Here is a 24,083-nt window from a genome sequence, read left to right as displayed (position 1 = left end):
CACACACACACACACACACACACACACACACACTATGTTCTGGTCAAACAGGGCTCTATGATGACAATCTGTGTAGCTAATCCCCAGGCAAACTGCTCTGGTTTGTTTAACTGGGTGTTCATGATATTTTCTTCAGGGGTAGGATGACAGTGCCTTGGTTCTTATACACCCAGATCTGTCCATCATGTGGAAGAGTGGCTGTTTCACTCTGCTTCAGTTAGTGCGTAATGGCGATGTTGACAAATAGTAGGTCCACGAGCCCCCAGATTACTCCCCAAACTTTACCTTGCCAAACAGAATTCAGAAATAAGCCTGGGGGTCAGGGAGACGTATTTTCTCCCCGTTAGTTGGGTTCACAGATCGCCCCGAGGCAATGCCAGAGTTCCTGAAGTCATCAGAATCCAACGGACAGGATCAAACAATGACTCTTCTGGAGGAGGGCTGGCCTTTTTCGTCTTGATGAATCATTTTGGTGCTAGTCACAGATAAGAACACTCAGTTACTTCAAGGAAGGTTGCAAGTGTTTCACTGACTGTAATTCCCCCCCTCCCTTCCCTGGACTTGTATCAGGAGATGCAAATCAGGGAGGCAAATCAGGTTGCCTCATTTGTGTCTCACAAATCTGAACCATCTGGGTGGGCAGAGCGTGGACCGGCCTCCCCATCACAGAGACAGGTGCTAAGAGGAGGCTGACGTTCAGCTAAAGACTCCAGGCGGCTGCTGAGGAGAACCAAGTGTTCTTCAAGAGCTCCTTCTTGTTTTGTCCCAGACATCAGGTAGACCACACTGTGGACCGGTGAGTCAAGGAAGCTTTGTGAGGCTGCACGGATGGGACACTTCTCACTTTTCGCTTAGTTTCTGTCATCATGGGCAGAGGTGGGATTTTGGACACCCCTTTGGCTGACTCTTCTCTAGAACCCAATGGACCAGCTTAGGCATTGAAAGGTTGATTCCAAACCAGTGTTTGTTTGAGTCACCTTCTCTCCATTCTCCCTGCTTCCTTTCCATTTCTTAGCCAACGGCTCATTCTCTGTGGTCTCTGGTGGCATCTCGTTTGGGGCAAGACAGATTGATAAAGGAGGTGGTTCTTATTATGTTCTCCATATTATTTTAAGTACAAATTGGAGTAATAGCTTGCATGTGGGAGATGGGTATCTGTTTTCTTTCACTGCAATATATTTCGCTGTTGTATCATGTGCTTATCATAGCTCCCACTCTCTTTATATGCAAGGATTAGCTATCCATAGGTTACCGTAGAGTCATATGAATTTGCGCTGACACAAAACCAAAATAGTAGCTTCACTGAAGTAATTACCTCTCTTCAGGGGACCCAAATTCATCCCACCTAGACGTTCTGAGCATAAGCCCTTGTGTTCAGCTGCTCCTCAAGACTCTACTGCCATCCAGACGTGTTTTAGTAAAGCTTTAGAGACTAAGCCAATTGTCTCAAGAGGCAGAAAGAAGGAGGTGGACCCAGGACTTGGCACCTAAGGATGAGCTCCTGAAAAATAAACTATGAGCAGTAGGTCATTAACAATGGAAAGGTCATATCTTGATAGATTTGGAAAACCAGTTTGAAATGTTGGAAGTAGAAATAATGGCTTTGTAATCTCATGAGGGTTTCATAATGGGGACTCATGCAATGAGTGTGGCAATAACACATGTTTATGTTTTTCAGCACATTTTTCCTCTGGCCAAAGAAAATAATAGGAAGCCACTCGGCACTGTATCATGAAGCTCAGGTGAGGCAAGTTGCTGTTGTGCAAGTGTGTTGAATCTAATGGACACTCTGGGGACATCTGTGGATTCCCGAGATTTATAGATTCTGTTATTTATAGGTGACAGCCATTCCTGGGTAGGGTTGGCCATAGATGTCTACACTGATGTTCTGGATTCAGTAAGTCTAAGAGAAAATAGGTGAAATGATGTCAAAACAGGGTGCGAGAAAAGCAACTCAATATGGCTAGTGTTGTTTCCAAATGTTCATACAAAGGTTCTGGGAGCAGAGGAAGGTTAGTGACCATTTGTCTCCTCCCTCCCAGAGGAAATCTTTGAGGTGGGTCTTCAGACATGAATAAAAACCAGACGGAGGGGCGCCTGGGTGGCGCAGTCGGTTAAGCGTCCGACTTCAGCCAGGTCACGATCTCGCGGTCCGTGGGTTCGAGCCCCGCGTCAGGCTCTGGGCTGATGGCTCAGAGCCTGGAGCCTGTTTCTGATTCTGTGTCTCCCTCTCTCTCTGCCCCTCCCCCGTTCATGCTCTGTCTCTCTCTGTCCCAAAAATAAATAAAAAAAAAAGTTGAAAAAAAAATTAAAAAAAAAAAAAAAAAAAAAAACCAGACGGAGATGATACAACTAATAGTTCAAGCACCCAATATTCATTACCTGCTAATTGAGTAGGGACCCGGTGGGAAGGGTATTATATATTTCTCCGGGAAAATGGGGACTGAGCAAAATCGTGAAGCAGACTAAACTAGTCTTCAGATTCCAGGGTGCTCCTTTTCCACCATTCAGGTCTTCAACCATGTTCTCCCTTCTCCTTTGCCCCGGGGTTGGTTTCTCTTTGTTTGGCTTGCTGTTTTCCTTCCCTCCAACCAAATGTCCCTTCAGCAAAACTCTGTGCCCACCCACGTTTGAATTCCAGTGCAAAGGAAAGTCGGCGGGCTCCTTCTTCCAGGGATGTGATCTCAGGAGTTTTACTGCCCCTGACGTTAGCAATGCTTTGTCTTCAAGTAAATGATTTCAGACTTCATGTCCTGGAGGAGCATTTTGTGTGTGTGAGCAGGAAACCCAGGGGAGCCTCTCTTGGTGCGTTGTGGGCCCTGTTCGACAGTGGCAGTCAATGCTTGGGAGGAGACATTCTCGAGGCTCGCCTGTTCCTCGGGAGATTGCCTGGTCTCCCGTGAGCCCTGCTGCATTCACGGGGACACGGTAATGGGAAGGAGCTCTTGAAGCCATCCTTGTAAAATCCCTTGTCCCTTCTCAGGATCCTCGCCATCGCCCTGTCTTGGACGTGTTTACTCCTAAGCCCACGTGGGGCCCAGGAGGTGCATGAGGACAAGCCGAATATTGTCCTGATGATAGTGGACGATCTTGGGATCGGTGACTTGGGCTGCTTTGGCAATGACACGATGAGGTATGGCTTCGAGTTGAGCTGTGCTGTTTCACTTGTTGTCTAGGCTTGGGAGGTTGATAACGTTTTATGACTACATCATGTGGAAAACCAAACTCATGGGATAGAATTTGCCTTTAAAAGAAGCCAATAACATTAAAATCAGGACCGTCTGGACTTGAATCTTGATTCTGCACTTACTGGTTCTGAAATGTGGCTCAAGTTACTTGACTTCTGTGTGTCTTTCTTATCTTTCTTATCGGTCAAGCGTGCAGGTGAGCAGTGTACAGGTGTGGGCTCACATATGCAAGGCATTTAGAGTAGTTACCCACCATGTCATGAGCCCTCTGCGATATGCACTTTTATGATGAGCGACGATTTTGACGCATACTTTTTCTCGGCGGGACTGGACATTGCCCCCTTCCTAATTCTGGAAGCCAACAGACCTTTTACGGTGAGGTGCTTGTATTGTAAGAATGGGCATTCTGAAGGAAAAAAATGTACATGAAATAGACTCAGAGCTTTGTGGTAGGCAACAAAACAAAACACGTAGGCTTAGGAGTGCATCAGGGCAAGACGTGTGAGGTCTATACGTGGAATTCAACAATTCCATGTTGTCCCATCTTCTCTCTTATGAAGAAAGCCAGGTCTCATTACATTTTATTGGCTTCCAGCCAGGGGGCTGTCTCTCTTCTGTACAGTCTGTCTGATTTTCTGCAACCTCCACACACCTTTATAGGGAATTATGAGGCAGAGGTTGCAAACTTTGTCTGGAGCAAAGACGTCTGTCTATAGAACCTGTGCATTGAACTTGTCGTTGGGTCTATTAGTTGCTAGGCATAACTAAGGTCTGTAAGTCATTAGCCTTAATTCATCAGCCCATAAACACAGACGTTTTTTTACATATATTTTATTTTAAAGAAATTTTAATGTTTATTTATTTTTGAGAGAGAGAGAGAGAGAGAGAGAGAGAGAGAGAGGCAGAGAGAGACACAGAATCCAAAGCCAGCTCCAGGCTCTGAGCTGTCAGCAGAGGCTCCGATGCAGGGCTTGAACCCATGAACCTGTGAGATCATGACCTGAGCTGAAGTCAGATGCTCAACTGACTGAGCCACCTGGGCGCCCCAATTTTACATATATCTTAAAAGGCAGTGCCATTAAATGTACTCATTGAATATATGCAGTAGATACCACATTGCAGAACCAAATTATATCGACTGTGCAATACACAGCCACTGCCTAAAACCTCAGCTGTATTTTCTCCACGATGTGGGCAGAAACCAGGAAATTAGGCGCTGTGTGCAGTTACTTTTTCTCTGATTCTGAGCTCAGGGAATCACAGCAAACAGAGCTGTTGGTTTCTGTCTCTCTTTCTCTCTCTCTCTCTCTGTCCCCTCTTGTCCCCTCTGCAATTCCCCTCTGTCTCTCTTTCCAGGACTCCTAACATCGACCGCTTAGCAAGGGAAGGCGTACAACTGAAACACCACATCTCTGCAGCGTCAATGTGCACCCCAAGCCGGGCCGCCTTCCTCACGGGAAGATACCCCATCCGATCAGGTGTGTAGATGGACGCACCTCTGCTACTCTCTGTGAACATGTTAAGCCACGAGGAAGTGAGTAGGCGACTAGGTCATTTCGAAAAGTTTGCCCCAAAAAGGGCAGGCACACGTCCATGCACACACAGCTGCGAACGTCTGTGTGGAAAGCACTGCTCTCCTGGTCAACCCAAGCCCACCCTGCGTGGCTGAGTTATGTCTATTCACCTAGAGTTGAATGTTTCTCCTCGGTGGCCTGCAATCGGGCGTAGGCAGGACTTTCCATCCCAGGGCAAGAACGAGAAGCTGTCTCAGAAGGACTTAACGTACAGAACACGCCTACGCTAATCCGGGCTGTCATGAGGATGTCCTAGCACAATGTCTCAAACGTTCAGCACCCATTTCAACCATTGTATGAATGCAATAGGTTTTGCTTATCTGTCCCTTGATTGACTAACCACTGGATTGTTTCTGGCTTTAGGCTCTTACGAAAAGTTCTGTTGTGTACTTGCCCAGACACATGTTTGACTCATTTTCAGATCTTTTGAGGTTGATGATATCTGGCTTAGCGGGTGCTAGGGCGCATCAGGTCCAGTGAACGCTAAACTCTTTATTCTTTTTTTCTTCTTGTAGTAAACTTCTATGTGATTTGACTCTCTTTTTTCTTCTGTGCTGCTCACTTTATGTAAATTCGGAGAAGTTCAAAACCTAGATGTCCACTTGTCCTGGATACCCCAGTGTCAGGTTTTTCACAGACATTTGGCTTATTCGTCTTTTCTACAAATACTAAAACTTATTATCAGAAACACACACACACACACACACACACACACACACATTGTAAGATTTCAAGTTTTCGTGATTTCATTTTTTGACTCTTTTACCGACACAATGATCCCCCTGCCAAGACTGTTAGTGGTTCAGTCACGCGTGTCTACTGAAATGACACCCTGTCCTGTTGTAAATTTGCAAGAGGCTACGTGTAGAGTGTTATTTGAGTGGTGTGCTTGTGCATATCTGGTAGTGTCGTGCGTGTGCGTGCAAGCAGGTAAAGGGGTGTGTCATGGGGCCCGGTGTGAGTTCTGTCCGCGGGACGTGATTTTCCTTGCCCTCGTGATGGTTTTGTTGATCCTCTCTCGTCATGTCTGCGTCTTCCAGCTCCTGAACTCCCCGTGACTCCCTCTCCTCTCCATCTCACGGGGACCTACTCACTGTGCGTGCCTTCTGCTTTTTGCTTTTCTTTTCCCATCCCGTCTAGGAATGGTTTCTAACAAAGTGAGCCGTGTGATCTCCACGCTCGGAGCTCCTGCTGGACTCCCTCGCAATGAGACAACATTTGCAGCCTTACTGAAGAGGCAAGGGTATAGTACGGCATTGATAGGTAAGAAGCGACTACGGGCATGCCTCGTTTACACAAAGGAATAATCTGCGTCGTTCTATGCTCGATGTGGTTTTCTTGGAAACCCTTTGTTTCCAAAGGAGCATGCATCTTGGCTGTGGCAGAGAAGGCCCTCTGTGTGATATCGACTCTATCGATAGACTTAATCTATCATACGGTCTTTCCCAAGGAAACGTGTTCCCTGTGTCCTCCAGAATTCTTCATCATGCTTTGTTCACCTGGGACCATCTGCCCTAATGCCCCCTGACCAACACACACACTTCTTCCTAAACGACGCCCGTTCACTCTTTTCAGACAGAATTCAGGCATGACAGAAGACCGCTTCCCACCAGACCCCCAGTCCTTGCCAGATGGCCACCCCACGTGCTTCTGTATAATCCCGTGTTCTTCGTCTTTGCATAGAACTCTGTACGATACTGTGATTTCTACATTATTCTCTGCAGACTCTGGAATACGTCATCCCATTCACCACACATCACTTGTGAAATGTGACAAGCTCTCTCAAGAACACACAAATAGCTTTACGCATCATTAACTTCTTATAGAGTGTCACCTAATGACTCCGTAAAAACTCTATGCCCTATAACCATCACCCAAATAGAAAAAAAATATCTAAAAACTGACTTTTGAGAAATGTCAACACCCTGTATCTGTCACCCCAATCAAGTGCAGCTATGCCTACTGTCTTTATTTGAGAGCCTGGGTTTCAATTGGCTTGAGAATAACATCCTAGTTTAAAGTTTATTTATTTATTTATTTTGAGAGAGAAAGAGAGAGAGTGAGAGAGCGAGAGAGCAGGGGAGAGGGGCAGAGAAAGAGGGAGAGAGAGAATCCCAAGTAGGCTCTGTGCTGTCAGTGACGGTAAGATCATGACTTAAGCCAAGAGTTGGACGCTTAACTGACTGAACCACCTGGGTATCTCCAGAATAACATGCTATTTTCTTTTCTTTTCTTGTCTTTTCTTTTCTTCTTATTTATTATTGAGAGACAGAAAGAGACAGAGCATGAGCAGGGGAGGGGCAGAGAGAGGAGGAGACACAGAATCGGAAGCAGGCTCCAGGCTCTGAGGTGTCAGCACAGAGCCCGATATGGGGCTCGAACTCACAAACTGTGAGATCATGACCTGATCCGAAGTCAGACGCTTAACTGACTGAGCCACCCAGGTGCCCCTAACATGCTATTTTAAATTGACTTTTGTAACTAATTTGACATTGATCAGAGAAGACAGTCTTCATGGAGGTGCAGGACAGGAAAGCCTGGGCCAGTAGTCCTGGTTCTCATGTGCTTAGTCCCTCAGATGCTCTGAGATGTGAATCTGTGCATCCTTCATGAGGCCCTAACTCCATGGGGGGAACCATTAACGGTTTAGTGGATACACATGATCAGATTCTGTTACAGTCCTCATGTTAACAGGACAAACATGGATCTTTCTGTTACCATTCAAAACGTGTGGCAAGTTTTATCAAATAAAATTCAGTGAAGTTTAGTGGGAGACTCTGGGATTTCCAGCCAGCCATCTATCCAACCATCTATTCATGCATGCCTGGTCCATTCTCCATCATTTATCTACATCTACTAACTATCTGTCATCTATCTATCTATCTGTCTATCATTCTATCTATCTATCCATCTATCTATTCTCTGTATCTATCTGTTACCTATGTGTCCATCCATCCATCCACCCACACATCCACTCATCTATCATATATCTATCTATCCACCTATGTATGCATATATACACTACCCATCTGTTTGCCATGATTTTATTTGTATTTATCATTATCTATGTACTATCTCCACCCATCCACCATCTATTCATCATGTATCATTTATCTTACCTCTATCATTTATCTTTATGGCTATAATTTACATCTATCTATCTATCTAATCTATCCATCGTCCAACCATGCATCCATCTATCCATCCATCATATCCATCAATCCATCATATCTATCATCTATCTACCCGTCGTATCTATCTATATATCTATCCATCCATCCATCATATCTATCCATCCATAATATCTATCTATCCATCATATCTATCTATCTATCTATCTTTCTATCTAATCTATCCATTGTCCATCCATCCATCCATTCATCCAACCATCCATCCATCTATCCATCCATCTATCCTTCATATCTATCTATCTATCTATCTATCCATCCATCATATCTATCTATCCATCATCCATCCATCCATCCATCCACCCATACATCCATCCATTCATCTGCCACTCATGTATCCATCTATCCATCTTATATCATATGTATCTCATCATCTAATATCTATTTATCTACTTACCTACTCACCTGTCTATCCATCATCTATAGTCTACACTGACTCTCTCGTGTCTTCATCTTTGTGGCTACGACTTTTTTTCTTCCTGTGAATGAGAAACTGCCCAGTTCACATCCTTGCTGCAAACTCACAAGTGTGTTTTCCTCCCTTTAATTTTCATCCTATTTGGTCGCTCACAACCAGGTCTTGACACAGATTTTTGTGCAGTAAAGAAGTCATGCAGTGTTGGTGGCGTGTGTGCATATTATGCATTATTTGTCTGTTTGTCATTTCAGGCAAATGGCACGAAGGCTTAAACTGTGATTCCCGACATGACCACTGCCATCACCCATATAATTATGGGTTTGATTACTTCTATGGCATGCCATTCACTCTGTTTGAACCTTGCTGGCCGGATCCCTCGCGTGACACAGAATTAGCCATTGGGGGCAAAGTCTGGCTCTGCATTCAGCTGGTCGCCGTTGCTGCACTCACGGCTGCCTTGGGGAAGCTGAGTCGCTTGATCTGTCTTCCCTGGTCCTTCATCTTCTCCATGATTCTTTTTATTTTTCTGCTGGGTTACTTTTGGTTCTCCAGTTACAAATCCCCTCTGTACTGGGATTGCCTCCTCATGCGCGAGCACGAGATCACTGAACAGCCGATGAAGGCAGAGCGTGCTGGCTCCATCATGGTGAGGGAGGCGACTTCATTTATGGAAAGGTAAAGGTCATTTTCTTTCAAAATCCATGTATTTTAATGGATTTAACAATGAGTATTTTAAAGACAGGAGTCTTTTTAAAACATATATATACATATATATATATATTTTTTTTTTAACATGAAATTTATTGTCAAATTGGTTTCCATACAACACCTAGTGCTCATCCCAACAGGTGCCCTCCTCAATGCCCATCACCCACTTTCCCTCTCCCCCACCCCCCCATCAACCCTCAGTTTGTTCTCAGTCTCTTATGGTTTGGCCCCCTCCCTCTCTAACTTTTTTTTTCTCCTTCCCCTCCCCCATGGTCTTCTGTTAATTTTCTCAGGATCCACATAAGAGTGAAAACATATGGTATCTGTCTTTCTCTGTATGGCTTATTTCACTTAGCATCACACTCTCCAGTTCCATCCACGTTGCTACAAAAGGCCATATTTCATTTTTTCTCATTGCCACGTAATATTCCATTGTGTATATAAACCACAATTTCTTTATCCATTCATCAGTTGATAGACATTTAGGCTCTTTCCATAATTTGGCTATTGTTGAGAGTACTGCTATAAACATTGGGGTACAAGTACCCCTATGCATCAGCTCTCCTGTATCCCTTGGATAAATTCCTAGCAGTGCTATTGCTGGGTCGTAGGGTAGATCTATTGTTAATTTTTTGAGGAACCTGCACAGTTTTCCAGAGTGGCTGCACCAGTTTGCATTCCCACCAACAGTGCAAGAGGGTTCCTGTTTCTCCACATCCTCGCCAGCATCTATAGTCTCCTGATTTGCTAATTTTAGCCCCTGTGACTGGCATGAGGTGATGTCTCAGCGTGGTTTTGATTTGTATTTCCCTGATGAGGATTGACGTTGAGCATCTTTTCGTGTGCCTGTTGGCCATTTGGATAAGACAGGAGTCTTTTAAAAACCATAAGAGGACGAGTGTTTTTTAAAAATAAAAGGTGACAGTTTGAACAAGGTTGACTTAAGAAATGGAATATTGCTAGTTAGGGCTAGACAATACAGTAGTGCGTGTTTTGGAGTTCACATGGACTCTTCAGGAAGTGCCTGAGGAGGTGGTATCTCATTTGAGCTCCTCTTATCTCTTATTAAAATCACAATATCTCTGTTGGCCTCGAAATTCAGATTTGGTCATACCAAGCAGGTAGACTCACGTTAGACTGAGACTTACAAAACTGGCTTATTAATTTGCAATGCATATTGTTTGTATATTAATGTACAATGGGAAATGTATTTGCCAGGAAACAGATGTATTTGCCAGGAAACAGTAAGTTGGCCATTGCCTTTTTTTTCCTGTTAGGGAAAAAAACTTTTTGAGAGGTTAAAATCAGAGGGCTTATCGCTGAGCATGTGATACATAGGGATTTTATTCAGCTTAGGGCAGTGGTGATCGTTAGAAAGTCCTATGCATCCCGAACATAATCACTGGAAAGTTTGCAAGGGAGCCACATTTAGAAACATCTAGCTGATGGATCTTTTTTTAGAAAAAGGCTGTGAACACATTTTTTGCTCACCTTTTGTCTTTACTGATCACCATCCTGGGGTCTGGGCTTCAAGGACAAGTACACATTTAGTGATGACATTAGATGTACAAGCCCATGATAAGAAATAGGGTAATGGGCATTAGTTCAGGGCGCTATCAGTCCAAACTGTAGGAACCTTCCAAGATGTCAGGGAACCATACTTGAGAAAACATGTTAACTAAATCCTGAAAGGTAAGCAAGAACAAGATGAACAAGGGGCCAGGCATTCCCAAATGAAGCTGAAGCAGAAGGAAGATAGGTCCTCGGCTAAGCAGGGACACATAGAACGAAAATGCCACTCTGAGAAACTTCGGCTGTGATGAGATATGGAAACGCAAAGAAAGGGAAAAAAATGAATTAAAAAAGCAGTTGTGCCATGGTGAGTTGGATTAGGGTAGTGTGAAATGGAATTCCCTAGAACCTTCACATCCGTCTGGAAGCCCAGAATCTGATGTTACTTTGGAATTGGGTCTTTGGAGATGTGATTTGTGAAGATGAGGTCATCACAGGGTAGGGATCTGTAAGCTGGTGTGTTTGACTGCCCTGTAGAGTTGATTGGTGATATGAAGGATCTTGGGCCACGTGTGGCTAGCTTTGTCCTTACCCCATAGGCCACGAGGACACAAAACAAATTTATACTCTCAGAGAGAGAGAGAGATCAAACCGTCTTTGCCTTGTAGATGCAATGCAATGGTTGGTTTCATCAGGGCAAACGCCTTATTCCCTGGTAACTTCCACATGTGCAGAGGCATAGATGCACAGAGGGACACACTGGCAGGTTGCAAGGTGGGTCCGTCACACTGAGAGCTCAAGATGAGCGATTCTGTTCCACTCATGGTGTTGCTTACCATTTACATTAGTACATCAGGAACAAATGCTGGGGTGTGGAAATGGACTCCTGTCACCAAAACCTGTGCTGAGTTTCAGAAGGTCTATATGATCTATCATGGCACCATGTCGAAGGGGAATGGGGACCCGAAGATTCGGAAGCCATTCTGTTGACTAGCGATGTGGCCGTGAACAGGTGGCATAGATTCGAGATTGCTAGAGATCACTTTTATCTGGATTCTCAGTGTGTGAGTTTCTTCTGGCTGCTGGAACACATTTCCTCAAGTGGGGGTGGCTCAGAGCGTCACAGATTTGTTATTCGATGGTTCTGGAGGTCAGGAACCCCAAACTCATCTTATGTCACTGAAATCAAGGCTTTGGGTGGACGAGCTCATTCTGGGAGGCTTTAGGGAAGAGTGTTCTTTGTTCCAGGTTGGAGAGACTGCAGACTTTCCTTGGCTTATAGCTCTCTCCCTGCATCTCTGCGTCTGTTACCTCCTACCCACATCATGCTTGTCTGATTTTGTCCTTATTGCCTCCCTCTCGCAAGGAAGCTTGTAATTGCATTGGGTCCACACCCAGATAATCCAGGATTATCCACCCACTGTCTCAGGATCCTGAACCTAATTGCATCTACAGATTCCCTTTGGCCATGCAAGGCGGCATCTGTATAATCTCATTCTTCACTAGCACGTATAGCAGCTTCCTTGGGCTCCAAGGACAAAGTACCAGAAACGGAAGGGTTTGAAACAGCAGAAACGTACTCTCTGTGAGCTGTGGACACTGGAAAAGTCCCAAAGGAAGGTGTCAGCTGGGCTGTGCTCCCTGCGAATGTCGTGAGGGGAGCATCGTTCCTGGCGTCCTCTAGCTTCTGGTGGCTGCTGTCGGTGCTGGGTGTTCCTTGGAGTGTCCCTCCGTGACCCCGACCTCTGCCTCTGATTTCCCAAAGCCTCCTTCCTCAGTGTGTGTTTCCATATCTGCGAACCATCCGTTTCTTTGAAGGACACCTGTTCTTGCATTCTGGCCCCACCCTACCCCGGGATGACCTCATCTCCACTAATTACATCCCCAAAGACTCCATTGGCAATGCCATGACATTCTGAGCTTCCAGATGGGCATCACTTTTGGAGGGATGCCAGCCATTCTGCCCAGCTCACCACAGTGCAACTTTATGATGATGATGATGATTATTTCATTATTTCCCCTCATGACATGTTGTCAGAGGAGAAATTTCCCAAAGACTGGCATTTGAGTCGTGCACTGCCCTGTTTAGCTGAGGACCTGCCTTCCCGGAGGATCGTCAGGGCTCGAAGTAGGTCAGCCTTGTCTTCTCTGTCCTCACAGGAAGGGCCAAAGGTGTGGGGACAGCTTGCCAAGATGTCTCTGTCTGTGCTTGCTCGTGGGTTGTGAAAGAGTTGGCATCCCTTGGGTCTGTTGGATGTGACTCTGGCCTGCAGATTTCGTCAGCCCTAGGAAAGCATGGGGCTGTGTCAGGCGGGGTCACTGAGGACTGCAGCCATCCTGCACGTGTCCCTGGGGGCAGTCCGGACGCTGGGGGATGCTGGAGCCCAGCGCAGCCACAATGCCACCTGGTGCGTGCATCCCCTCTCTTAGGGCAGGCAGAGGAGGGACGGTCTTGCTAACTGTGGTTCCCTTTCCCGGACTTTGCAAACTCGCGAGCCGCGTCATTGATGTGTCCTCAGGCACCGTGAGGGACCGTTCCTTCTTGTGTTCTCTTTTCTGCACGTCCACGTGCCGCTTCCCACGACCACCGAGTTCATCGGCACCAGCAAGCACGGCTTGTATGGGGACAATGTTCAGGAGATGGACTTCATGGTGGGTAAGTGGCACAGGATGTAGGGACACGGGAAGCCTGGGCTTTGATAGTCGAGGATAGCCTCATGCGGCCCCCCGGCCAGCCTCAATGATGTCACAGGTGCCAGCCCTCGACAAACTTCCCACAAAAGCATGCTCAGTGCTTCCCTGTCAGTGCGAGTCCCGGGGTTTCTGTCACACGTGTATTAGTTGGCACATCAGGTTCAGGGTTTCCTCTGGGGAAACACAGAAACGCACGCGAGGCTGGCCTCCCCGGTGGGCAGCACGAAATGGATTTCGGGGAACAGAGAGAGACGCCTTGGAAATCAAGCTGGTCAATTCACAGTCTTCAAAATACAGAAATGATTGAGACATTATTAGAAATAGAAATAGTATTGAACGAAATGCAGGCACACAGGTCTGTGTTTATGCAGGCATACCTATGCGTGTGTGTGTGTGTGTGTGTGTGTGTGTCTGAAACTAACTCCAACTGAGGATGGGGTCAGTAGAAACAAAAAAAAAAGAACAAAAACAAATTCGATTTGCTTTAATATTGTAAATCAATACAAAGTGTTCGAAATATCTAAGCGTGGGTACTCACGGGCCGTGTATATGCTGTCTGTCCAGGGAGACCTGAGTCTTCAGGATAAATAATCACGTTTCCATATGTCATTTCAGAAATAGTATTAAAAAAAGTTTATTTTTCTCCAACATACCCATCCTGGAAACTATATCAAAACCCCAAATCCCAAAAATCTCTGATCTCCGTGTTACAATGTTTTCTTTGTTAGGCTTTCTTGGTTTCCGCCTGTAGGAGTCTGAGGGCTTACAGGATGCATTAGAAGAACCTAGCCATGTTTCCTCATCTCCCTCCATATAACTTCCTGCCCTACACCACCTGCCACTTCACAGGTGTTTGGAAAGCTCCAGAAACTCCCCACCCCCACCCCATCTGGCTTCCTGCTTCCTCAAACCTGCCTAGAGGCTTTCAATGCAAATAACATCTCCTACTCAACCCAGGGGAAATCCTCTGGTTGGCACCTAGTTAGTAAGGCATCCAAAATGAGTCCCAGAGAATTCAGTAGCTCAGAGCAGGTTCATGGAGAACGGGAGGGGACGGTGAGAGTCCAAGGTGAGGCGGACAGATGGGACAGGAGAGCAGGAGGAGAGGCTTGGCTGGCCCTGCGTGCAGAGCAGTGGTGATGGCTGGGAGTGGGTTATGGGTTGGGTGTGTTGGGCAGGTCCCCTGGGCAGGGCGGCAGGAGCCCAGGAGAGGACACAATTGTCTGAGAAAGTCATACGCACACACATATCTCAGGACAAGTCACAACATGCTCATTTAAAGCGTAAATGGCGTCTGGGTGGTTCAGTCAGTTATGAGTCCGACTCTTGGTTTCGGCTCTGGTCATGATCTCATGGTTCGTGAGTTCTCTGCTGTCTGCACAGAGCCCATCTGGGATCCTCTGTCTCCCTCTCTCTGCCCCTGCCCCACTTGTGCTCGCTTTCTCAAAAATATAACAAAAAAAAATCATGAATTAGGGAGTAACCATGAAAATACACGATGTCCAACATCAACTTAAATATATACTTCACATATATAATATATAACATAAAATGTAATGATATAACATGTACATAGATCATTAGTAATTGTATATGCTGTACTATATAATACAACAAATGCATGGATCATCAGTATATTATATTATTAATAGCATGCTAAATTAATAAGTACTATGGCAATAATATATAATAATATAGGCATTAAGATAACATATAAGATATTGAGGGGCGCCTGGGTGGCTCAGTCGGTTAACATCCGACTTCGGCTCAGGTCGTGGTCTTATGTTTCATGAGTTCGAGCCCCTCGTTGGGCTCTGTGCTGACAGCTCAGAGCCTGGAACCTGCTTCGGATTCTGTGCTCTGCCCCTCCCCTGCTCACACTCTGTCTCTCTCTGTCTCACAAATAAATAAACATTAAAAAAGACATTGAGATCATTATATAGTATACTCCTAGTATAGAATTAGTGTAATAGTATATTTAGTTTATTATGCTTATATATATATGTATATACTCTCATATACATGTACATACATAAATACGTGACAGTGTTTCTCTGTTAAAAATGCACACCAAAAGTAATACTTTCTCTTTATGTTAAAAATAACCCGTTTCAAGATACAGTGGGTGATAGGCTACCATTCATAGTAGCTCCAATACCCATTATCAATATATAGAAATATGTTCAGAAAGTAGGTGACCACATTGAAGACACCTGGCTCATACAAGAAGACTTTCACGAATGGAAATATACCAGGTTCTGGGTGGGCACAGTGACTCTTATAAAATATTAGTGATTCCAAAATTAATATCGAGGCCCAAGTCGAGTCTAATGAAAGTCTTAATTACTCTTACGTGGCGAGCCCTCCTTACCAAGTGCCTGAGGGACATCTGACAGGACACAAGTTGAAGGAAAGTGTCAAGTCTCATTTTTATGGTCGCAAAGAAAGCACTATCGAAAATAAACCTTAAAACACTAAATGACATGCAGATTTGACTTTCAGATCAGGGATGCCGAAACAGGAAGCGAAGATGGTCCAATGGGGAAAAGAATGTAGGAGGGAGGTCACTAACGCACAGTGGCAGGGATGGGATGCGTCAGGCAAAATTGGTGTTGGGGGTTGCATTGAGCTCCCCCCCACCCACAAAAAGGTCCACGTTGTAAGTGCTGGAATCCGTTACATGCGACAGTGTTTGGAAATAGAGGCTTTGTAGATGGAATCAAGGTATGGTGAGGTCATAAGAGTGGGTGCTTGCAAGAAGGGACAGGTGACCTTGCAAGAAGATAAGAGGTGGGGACACAGAGACCCACAGAGGATGTGTGTGCCGTGTGAAGGCCCAGACACGTGCACATGTGCGCACACACACACAGACACACACACACACACGGATCACATATAGCACATGAGCACAGAGCTAGTAAAACACAGGGAAGTCACGACACAGGCAAAGAGTGCTAGGCCTCACGAAATGCCAAAAACGTACCCAAAAGTAGCATGCCTCAGGCTCCTGGCAAACAGAGGAACAATTAGCATCAATGTAATGTTTCATTCCTGAATAAAGGAGTCCATGGAAATCAAGAATAGAAACAATGACGCCCCCAAAAGAAAAATCAGCAAAAGCAAAACATGACTTAGGGGTCACCAATATAAATGTTGGCATCTGCATCACAAAGTCTTTAAAAAATAAATACGATTAAGCAATAATATAGCAATGGGTAATAGTAATGATAATGAAAAATAAATCAATTTTTATTAGTAATGTAACATAATCGTCCGACCAACACGAGATGTGGAGGAGGAATTGAGAAGAAGTTCACAACCACACACTGTTCTGGAGCTCACACTATCACCCACCGCAAGCGGGGCGCGTCATGAATGAGAAACATTTTTGCAATGACTCCCGCAGAAGCAACACAGACTAACATTATAGCCCAAAGCTCATCATGACGTTCATTACGCGTGTCCCTTTTCTTTTCTTTTCTTTTCTTTTCTTTTCTTTCTTTCTTTCTTTCTTTCTTTCTTTCTTTCTTTCTTTCTTCTTTTCCTTCCTTCCTTCCTTCCTTTCTTTCCTTCTTTCTTCCTTTCTTTCTTTTTCTTTCTTTCTTTCTTTCTTTCTTTCTTTCTTCTTCTCTTTCTTTCTTTCTTTCTTTCTTTTTCTTTCCCTCCTTCCTTCCCTTCTTTCCTTCTTTATTCCTTTATTTCTCTTCCTTCCTTCCTTCCTTCCTTCCTTCCTTCCTTCCTTCCCTTCTTCCTTCCTTCTTTCTTTCCTTCTTTTTTACTATTTCAGGCAAGCTTCTTGATGCCATTGATGATTTTGGTGTGAGGAACCACACGCTCGTCTACTTTACATCAGACCACGGCGGACATTTGGAGGCACGGATGGGCCACGCCCAGCTCGGGGGATGGAACGGAATATACAAAGGTGAGGAGGGGGATGGTGAGCCGGGTCTGGTTGTAAGTAAGCTCTCTCGTGCTCATGATAATGGAAATCTGTGAACTGAACTGACTGATGCATGAAAAAGTGAACAAGTTCATTTTGTTTGGCTCTGGGTAAAATAACGTGCTGACCAAGGAAATTGACCTTAAGTTTGCCACGATTTCTGGGGAAATTAGCCCCCAGGGTTGGTACTCTGCTGAAGGGACATCTAGAAATCTGCCTGCCTGGAAACCCTGTGAGGTTATAAAGTATTACCATAGCCATGTGCCTTTGCACAACTCCGCCAATGAACTGGATATCTATCTACTCATTGATTACATTTATAAAGCTGTTGAAAGAAGACTCGATATAGAAAAATCTGGTAGCCAGGGTATGGAGGACAAAAAGCAGAGGCTCCTGGGTTATTAAGGACGATTTGGTGCTGTCTTGTAAGGATATGGCTTAGCACACACAGAAGCAAGCATGTCTCTGGTTGTGTCATTAAATGCACAGGTAACGACTCCTTGTCCTGATGCAACATTTAGTGCATGAAAACACGTTCCATTAGGCCATGTTGTCCTGGTCTGTATAATACGTACCCTGGTGTGAAGAGAAAATTGTCTGGAAAATGTTCAGTACGTGTTACCATGGGTATTGAAAGGCATTTCAAAGTGTTTTCCGGAGGAAAATATTAATGATATTCATGCTTTCCTATTGAATGCAGAACAACTGAATCTATAATTGTATGAATGATAATAATACAGATTCAGTAGGAAGTAATGTTTTTGTGTGAATACGGTCGTCCCTGTCTCAGTCTGGCTGTGGGGCATCAGTGCACAAGTGAAGTGCACGCTTAGGAAATCAAATAAATCCCATAAGGAAATTGGGATTTCAATTTCAATTTCAAATTCTTGAAATTTTATTTTTGCCTATCAGGATATTTTTTTTTTAATTTTTTTTTCAACGTTTATTTATTTTTAGGACAGAGAGAGACAGAGCATGAACGGGGGAGGGGCAGAGAGAGAGGGAGACACAGAATCGGAAACAGGCTCCAGGCTCTGAGCCATCAGCCCAGAGCCTGACACGGGGCTCGAACTCCCGGACCGCGAGATCGTGACCTGGTTGAAGTCGGACGCTTAACCGACTGCACCACCCGGGCGCCCCTATCAGGATATTTTTTAGAAATCTCTATTTCTGAACATGCTGTGATTGAGTAATTTAAGGAAATAATAAGAATCCATGAACACCATAGGATGGCCATTCTTCCTGGTTTGCTCAAGGGAATCCTGGTTTATGCCTGTTGTCGCGGGTCTGTGCTGACTCCTACGCGTATTCTCTAGAATGCCCTGGGTTGGGTAATAAATTTGCATAAATCCATACTATTCCATTCAACGTGTGTTCATGTGTTCTGGATTCAGCAGTGACCAAAAGCAATGAATCCCTGCCTTCAGGGAATTTACGTTGTCCTGAATGGTGGCATACCAGGAAAAAGAAAAGAATGAGTAAATTCTAGGACATGTTAGTAAATCTACAAACCAAAAAAAAGCCTGAAAAAATTCTAGGATGGGGCTGTCATTTGATCAGAAGTGTGCCTGCAGAAATGACAGAGACAGTACCTCTGGAGCAAAGGTGTGAAGGAGGCCGGGGCCGAGGCAAGTGTATACGTGGGTAACAGCCGTACGGGTGAAGGCAATAGCCAGTGCTAATACGCCATATTGAATGTGATCAGTTATTCAGTTGAACACCTATCAGCAGCCCAAGGAAAAGGAATTGCGTGGACACGTACCGGTGACCCGTTCAGAGTTCTGCACAGTGCTGGCTCCGAGCACATAGTCCGTGCTATTAATTTTTAAATTCATTTGAGTACATTTTAAATACATCTGAATACATTTAAGTATATTTTAAATAGTAGAAATACATTTCAAATACATTTTTAAACACTTTTGCCCCCACGACTGTTTTACCTGGACGTCTGTCGCCTCACCCTGTAGGTGGGAAAGGCATGGCCGGCTGGGAAGGTGGAATCCGTGTCCCGGGACTGGTCCGCTGGCCGGGAAGGTTACCAGCTGGGAAAGTGATCGAGGAACCGACGAGTATGATGGACGTTTTCCCCACGCTGGCGGCCGTGTCAGGAAGCACGGTCCCTCAGGACAGGTGATGTCATACCGTCTGTTCACGCCATTGTGGTTCTCAGAGCGTTCGGGACACAGGCAGCATACTCTGTCTCAACACGTACCTAAAAGATTTGGGTTCGTGCGTGGCTGTGCCTCTTGAACATCATGGGTGCACAAGACACTGGTCTCAGACACTGTGCGGTTTTCACTGGGGAGGTTTGGGGATGAGCACGTGGTAAAACACTCCTCCATGCAAGAGACACAAAAGTCCCCTGGATTCTGCTGCTCAAGATCCGGAGGCTGATGTGAAGGTAAGACGTTGCATGGATACTCGAATGCCTATCGTGATTTTCAATCCCACCAGGAGGAGACCCTTCCTACTGAATCCTAACAATCCCTGGAGACAACGGACCAAGGCAACCTTGCAGGCGCCTTTTGGATAGTTTATTCTAAGTGGCTCCAACCCACTGACACGTCTTCGTCATAAGCCCAAAGACTGATTGTAATGTTTCCATATTCACCTAGTTCTAAAGGAAAGTAAAATAAATCCCAAAGCAAATTAGAAACGGCAGCAAAGAAAGACCAACTTATTTTTTTTTAACCTTCATTTTAGGGAATAATAGGACTTATTGAGAATTTATATAAAATAGTAACAGAATACAATTCTGGTCTCCTAAGAAATAATATTTATTGATTTGAGCTAAATGATCCATTATATTTAGAGAGAGAGAGAGAGACAGAGAGGGAGACACAGAATTCAAAGCAGGCTTCAGGGGCTCTGAGCTGTCAGCACAGAGCCTGATGTGGGGCTTGAACTCACGAACCACGAGATCATGATCTGAGCCGAAGTTGGGTGCTTAACCAACTGAGCCATCCAGGCTCCCCTAAATGATCCATTTTTTTTTAAACCATAGTAATATTAGTGAAGAAGAAGTGTTTTTTTTAAAGTAGGCTTCATGACCAGTGAGGAGTCCAACACGGGGTTTTGAACTCAAAAACCATGAGATCAAGAGCTCCTGAGCTGAGATCAAGAGTCGGACATGTAACTGACTGAGCCACCCAGGTGCCCCTGTACCTTTTTATTTAACTGAGCTGATCACAGTCATAAAAATAATTTTCTAAGACATCAGTGGGGTGCACTGACTTTGGGACATTGGTATAATCTATATATTGGACTCAAAGTGTTCTGCAGAATTACAACCCTAAGAAATATTGTCCTCTGATCTCTGATTAGGATTTCCTTCATACAATTGATTTGCTTTTTATTTTTTGCAGAATTAGTTCTAAAAACATCTTATCTTTATTCCCAGTATTTTTTTTTTTACTCTTTAGTGGAAAACTGAGCTGAGAGGCTCCATGAGATTCTGAAAGGCATTTGTGCTTTGGAGAAAGAAACTTGGCTTTTATGATGAAAGTTGCATTGGATGTTTGCACAGAGGTCTTTGGGTAGACATCAATTTTTATTTCTTTGGAGTAAATGACCAAGAGCAGGAAATCTGGGTCGTAGTATCAATAAATGTTTATGAGAAACTCTCAGATGGACTTTCAAAATGGCAGCCCCATTTGGCATTCCCACCAGTATGATTTCCAGTGGGTCCATATTCTTGGCCACACTTGCTATGGCCATTCTTTTCCATCTTATATAATAACTATGCAGTTGAATCTGATCATGCTGTTAATTTGTGTTTCCCTAAGGACTAATGGTGTTGGACACATCTCCATGTGCTTATTGGTCCATCCGTGTCCATTCTTTGCCAAGTGTCTGTTCCAATCATTTGTCCATTTTTGTTTTGTTAAACTGGGCATTTTATTTTCTTCTTGTTGAATTGTGAGAGTTCTTTATATATTCGGAACACAAGTTTTTCATCAGATCTGCATTTTGCCAGTCCTATCTTCCGTTCTGTGGCTTCTGTTCATTCTCTTAGCTTGTTATTTTAAAAGCAGTTTTCAATTTTAATAAGGGCCAATTTACTTTTTTAAAATTTTTTTAAATTTTTAAAAATTTTTTGTAAATGTTTATTTGTTTTTTTTTTTTTTTTTTGAGAGATATTTCATGCACTCAAGCAGGGGAAGGGCAGAGAAGAGAGAGAGAATCCCAAGCAGGCTCCATGCTCAGCACGGAGCCCGATGCTGGGCTTGATCCCCCCAATTGTGAGATCGTGACCTGAGCTGAAACCAAGAGTTGGGTGCTTAACCAACTGGCCATGCAGGCACCTCTTTTGTTCTTTTATAGATTGTAATTTTTGTAATATATCTAAATCGCATTTTTCTATTCAAAGGTCACAAAGACTTCCTGCTATGATTTCTTCTTGTGGTTTTTTTTTTTTTTTTCAGTTTCAGGTTTTACATTTAGGCTTATGGTCCATATTGAGATGATTTTTTATATAGTGTGAGGTATGGGTTGAGATTTATTTTTCCTGCATTTAGATATTTAATCGTTCTAGTGACATTTATGGAAAGACAGTTCTTCCTTGACTAGATAACCTTGGACATTTGTTGAGAATCAACTGACCGACATATGTATTGGTCTGTTTCTTGGATTGTCTCCTGCTTCACCGATTCATATGCCCACCCTTATGACCTTACTACACTGGCTTGATTAGTCTTTCTTTGTACCAAATTTTGGAATGATTTAGTAGGAATCCTCAAACTAGTTCCTTCTTTTTAACAATTATTTGTTCGTTCTCCCATGTAAATTTTAGAACATGTTGCTCCCTTTGTGCAAAAGACCCTTTAGGGATTTTGGTTGAGTTTGCATTAAATCTATAGATCAGCTTGTTGAAAATTGACATCTTAACAATTCTGCGTCTTCCAGTCTATGGACATTGTACATCTCTTGGACATTCAGTTCTCTTATCAGATGTTTTGTGGCTTTGGGACACAAAATTTTAACATTGGAAACCGTGTTTTGTGATGCTGTAGTGAATGCTAGTTTAAAAAAATGGATTTCCTAGGTGTTCGTTGCTAAGATATAGAGATAAAATTCTATACTTGTGACCTTGCTAAACTGAATTAGTGCACAGTAACTCTTAAGGGATTATCAACACAGGCAATCATTGTATCTGAGAATAAAGAGAGTGTTCATTCTTTCATGATCATTTTTAGGATTATCTGACACTTATTATTGCATTTCTTATGACAAGGTAGGTTTTATTATTACTGTTTTCTAACATGAGGTAGAAGATCCTTTTTTCTAATATAAGAGAAAAAGTATAAGATTTTTTAGAGGTTCTATAAGATTTCCTGTAAAAATAGAAAGGCAATTGCACATGAAATTGTGATTTGGTTGTATTTTGTTTGCTTCTTTGAATGTTTATTTTTGAGAGAGAGAGAGACAGCAGGGGAGGGGCAGAGAGCTAGAGAAAGAGAGAAAGGGCAGGAGAGAGTCAGAGAGAGAGAGAGAGAGAGAGAGAGAATCCCAAACAGGCTATTGCAGAACCTGATGTAGGGCGATGAACCGCGAGATCATGACCGGAGTCGAAATCAAAAGTCAGACGCTTAACTGATGGAGCCATCCAGGCGTCCCATGAATGTCATCCTTCAAACAGCCCAGTGGTCAGCTTCCCCTTGCCTGATGCCTTTTGCGTGTGTTTGCAGGGTGATCGATGGCCAGGACCTCATGCCTTTGCTTCAGGGAGATGTCGAGCGCTCAGAGCATGAGTTCTTGTTCCACTACTGTGGTGCCTTTCTCCACGCGGCACGCTGGCACCCAAAGGACAGTGAGTACACGAGCCCCTGCTTGCTATGGACGCCAAGATTATAGCCACTCAAGTCCATTCTCAACACTTTGTTGAGACAAGTCCATTTATTCTAGGGTGGCCACTGAAAACACCTTCTTTGAAATCATTCTAAGAATCACTGTCTTTAGAAAGGTAGGGGGTCATCTATAAGAAATAATACGTTTTGAGATGCGAAACGTGTGACAGATTCCAAGGATATATAAAATTATACCAAGGGAGTCTGATTTCTTAGTGTTGTTCTAAGGATGGAATGACATTTAGCCTTAACCTGCGGGCAAGGAGGAAGAACAGGGAAAATGCCTGAGAAGGTAGAACACAAGATGGGTTGGCACATGGGTTGGATATCGCTGACGTGTCTTTTCTCGTCCAGGTGAGGCAGTGTGGAAGGTTCATTACGTGACACCTGTGTTCCAGCCGCCAGGAGCTCAAGGCTGCTATGAGACCCAATATTGCCGATGTTCGGGAAAACTGGTCACCTACCATGACCCTCCTCTGCTCTTTGACCTCACAAGGGACCCCTCTGAGTCCACACCTCTGACGCCAGACACGGAGCCCTCTTACAATGTGGTGATCCAGACGGTGGCCAACGCTGTGAAGGAACACAAGAAAAGCATCATTCCTGTCCGGCACCAGATTTCCGAATTGAATCAGGGCAACATATGGCTAAAGCCTTGCTGTGGGGTGTTCCCATTTTGTCTGTGCGACACAGAAGGGAACACATCTGCCGTGGGCGCATGAGGAAAAGATTGAGCACAGGCAGACAAAGTCAACCGATCATGGCACCTGCAAAATTTCAAGGAAGGAATTGGAGAGCCCATGGGTTCATCTTCTGTTCCAGGTTACTAAATGCCCATTGGTGGTGATGCTATCTGTCAACTTCTTCTCTGTTCTTGGGGATAAATGTGTATCTAGGTCCTGTGTGCACCGTTGATGGGGAAACAAAAAAAAAATCAACCATTAAAGAATAATCATTGAAATTATGATTGAATTTGTACTGAGTCACTGAAATAATTGAGTAGTTGAAAAATAAT

General features: G+C 44.1%; 1 protein-coding gene across 1 annotated transcript; it reads left to right on the top strand.

The window, feature by feature from the left end:
- The first annotated feature begins 1,731 nt into the window (after positions 1–1,731).
- On the top strand, positions 1,732–23,790 carry ARSF (arylsulfatase F). The gene is made up of 10 exons (XM_047847352.1): positions 1,732–1,742; positions 2,984–3,133; positions 4,545–4,666; positions 5,903–6,025; positions 8,620–9,043; positions 13,108–13,244; positions 17,070–17,204; positions 19,190–19,352; positions 22,910–23,031; positions 23,423–23,790. Exons 1-10 carry the CDS (start codon positions 1,732–1,734, stop codon positions 23,788–23,790), a joined length of 1,755 nt encoding a protein of 584 aa, XP_047703308.1.
- The last annotated feature ends 293 nt before the right edge of the window (positions 23,791–24,083 follow it).

This window comes from Prionailurus viverrinus, unplaced genomic scaffold, assembly GCF_022837055.1.
Source record: "Prionailurus viverrinus isolate Anna unplaced genomic scaffold, UM_Priviv_1.0 scaffold_48, whole genome shotgun sequence".
Taxonomy (NCBI): domain Eukaryota; kingdom Metazoa; phylum Chordata; class Mammalia; order Carnivora; family Felidae; genus Prionailurus; species Prionailurus viverrinus.
The sequence above is the reverse complement of the archived record's forward strand: the minus strand, read 5'-3'. Positions and strand labels throughout refer to the sequence as shown.